The 3,136-nt window shown below is 33.6% G+C and overlaps 1 protein-coding gene across 1 annotated transcript in view; it reads right to left on the minus strand.

Moving 5' to 3' along the window:
• Positions 1-3,066, minus strand: part of LOC107573326 (D-galactoside-specific lectin-like) — a gene marked incomplete at its 3' end in the record, with an annotated part of 37,338 nt that extends 34,272 nt beyond the window's left edge. Inside the window, exon 1 of the mRNA XM_016259767.1 lies at positions 2,912-3,066. Coding sequence (XP_016115253.1) covers positions 2,912-3,014 — 103 coding nt within the window. The remainder of the gene's footprint in view (positions 1-2,911) is intronic.
• Between the last annotated feature and the right edge of the window lie 70 nt (positions 3,067-3,136).

A 3,136-nucleotide genomic window follows, 5' to 3' on the forward strand; every position in this document is an offset into this window, starting at 1 on the left:
GTTCCTTTGACCTCATGATTCTCATTTGCTCTGACATGCACTGTGAGCTGTAAGGTCTTATATAAACAGGTGTGTGGCTTTCCTAATCAAGTCCAATCAGTATAATCAAACACAGCTGGACTCAAATGAAGGTGTAGAACCATCTCAAGGATGATCAGAAGAAATGGACAGCACCTGAGTTAAATATATGAGTGTCACAGCAAAGGGTCTGAATACTTAGGACCATGTGATATTTCAGTTTTTCTTTTTTAATAAATCTGCAAAAATGTCAACAATTCTGTGTTTTTCAGACAATATGGGGTGCTGTGTATACATTAATGAGGAAAAAAAATGAACTTGAATGATTTTAGCAAATGGCTGCAATATAACAAAGAGTGAAAAATTTAAGGGGGTCTGAATACTTTCCGTACCCACTGTATATTATGTTAATATACTAAAATGACACTGATTTGAAGAAAACACTACTTACTTAATTCATATTCCAGGTCTTTAACTAGTGCACATTATTTAACAATATATTATTAAATATTATGAAAATGTGTAAACAATTAATGTATATTAAATTGTTGATGATTAAATGATATAATTAAATGATAAATTATAATTAATATTATAATAATATATTATAATATATTATTACAATATATAAACTGTAATAATTAATTCATTATTAATTCACAAGCCAAATCTGATTCAGATGCATAAAATTAAGTTGCGCCCTATACTTACAGCTAAGTATTCAGTTTCACTTTTTTGATAAAACTAAATTTTTTTCCATTTATTTTACACATATCTATCAAGGACTCTGCTCATTCCTTCCATAACATTTTTACAGTGAATAAAACTTACTTAGTGCACTTTTAAATGCCATTTCATTCCGACTTACAGACTGAAGCACATGAATGACAGTACGACAGACAGACAGACAGACATTCCTCTAGTCGTAATGGTGTACTGGGATCATCAAACGGTTTGACCTCAGTTGACCTCCTGACCCTTTAACAGCCACACATCCCATTCAGCACCTCAGTAAGCCCCGCCTACAGCTTTATGAGCACTTTCACTGTAGTGAACACCCACACAATGAATCTAAATGCGTGTGTGTGTGTGTACGTGAAGCTAATTAACCAAGATAAAACACAACACACACACAATGGCACAAAGTTCCTGTAGGACAGATGTACAGGCCTGTTGCCCGGCAACAGATGCGCCGTCTCCATCGACAGCTTCTGTCAAGCACTTGTCAATCAAACGGACATTCCAGAGTCTTTCAGTCACAGGACTGTCCCGTGTGACCCGACAGAACAACAACTCTGTGTGTTCGGCTGAAAATAACCAACAATCTTCCATTGATATGTCTTTCATTGACAGGACCGTGCAGTCGTATTAGGGTGAACCTCACAAAAGCAAGTCTTGCTCATATTTCACCTAAGAATATTTTGTTGCATTATTTAAACACATTTCCCTCACAATTCTCCTTCTTGTAATGAGTCCTGTTGTTGTTCTTATTCTCATTGATATTTACTGAGTCTTGTTACTTTAATATAATAAAAGCATTCTGTGCAGATTTGTTTTAATTGAAGCAGAAATTAAACGGCAAACACTACCGTGACATATACATTTTTTTACAATTTAAATATTTTCTTCACATGACAGTAATGAGACATGAAAATAATGTCACAGTGCAAGAATAGGCTTGTTTTTTTATTTTAAATTCTATACACAAATAAATAAATACATTTTTTGTCTTTTTTATCAACAAGTTTTGTGTATTTTTTGTCATTTTTTATATCTATATAGTTTTTATGACTACATTATATTATAATGAAAATGTTTTAGTTTCACGATAATAATAACCCTGAAATAAATAAATAATATTTTTAAATATCCTGACATGGCTTTAACAGGTTTCGTGAGATTCACCCAGTAAAACTCTATCTTCTATAAACCTGCTTTGAATCTGTTTGTATTGTGTAAAGCACTATACACATAAACCTAACTGTCAATGAAGATTCATTTGTGGTACTCAAAAAAAACAACAACATGATGTTTATTTTTCATCCATAGCAAAGCTGTGCAGATTTAAGTGAATTAAGAAGAGAAATGCAAACAAAATTCTAATAAAAACAAACACAGAATGCCATTGCACACTGAGATCTGCCTTCACTCACCACATCACAGCTGTTTCTGATCAATTCATCTCTGTTATGTCCTTAATGTCTTCACTGACCAAACACAACCTTCATAAACTAAAGAGAAACTTTTCAAGTAGTGCTGAGGATGTAGATCTTCTCATCATGCTTTAAAAATACATACAGTCTTATATCTAAGTCTAAATATGCACAGCTATCAGTTTTTATGAAATCAATGCTTCATGCATTTATCGCATACAATGAATATCATATATAAAATACAAAGGGGCTCAAAAGACATTGTTGCTTCAATTCAAAGTCTCAGTCAAATTCCAAATTGTTACTCTGATAATATAATTAGGCCTATGCAAAACAAATATTATATTTATTTTTAAATGCAAAACAGAAGTATTTTCATGAATTATTCAGTCTTTTGGACCCCACTGTATATATTAACTGTATATTAAGATGCCATGTAACAGTGTAAATCAGCGAGAGCGCACACGCGCACTTTCTCTTTGATCGAAAGAATGTGCTACAATGTTTCTATTTAATATTTACTCCTGCAGGACGAAATAAATGCGCGTACGTCACATCAACACCTCAACAATGCATGAAAAATATATAAAAAAAAATATTAAATGTTAAATGTCAAAATGTGAAGCTGAGAATTTCGACTAATCGCGTGTGAAACTATTGACATTTTAAACGGATAAATATGATAAAGTGTAATTACACAAACTCTTGTAGGTGATTATGATGATGGTGGTGTTCAGTACCTGAGAACTCCTGTGAAGTCTTAGTGAAGCCAGTCAGACACGAGATTCCCAACAACAGCAGTGAATATGAGACATCAGGGAAAAACATCCTTAAATGTCCCATCAGTTCCGATGATTCCCGAGAGGATCAGACCGCAGGACGTAAAGTGATGTCCGATTCCATGACTCCAGAGAGAGAGAGAGAGAGAGAGAGAGAGAGAGAGAGAGAGAGAGAGACAAAAAACA

This window comes from Sinocyclocheilus grahami, unplaced genomic scaffold (assembly GCF_001515645.1).
Source record: "Sinocyclocheilus grahami isolate Dianchi unplaced genomic scaffold, SAMN03320097.WGS_v1.1 scaffold1919.1, whole genome shotgun sequence".
Taxonomy (NCBI): Eukaryota; Metazoa; Chordata; class Actinopteri; order Cypriniformes; family Cyprinidae; genus Sinocyclocheilus; species Sinocyclocheilus grahami.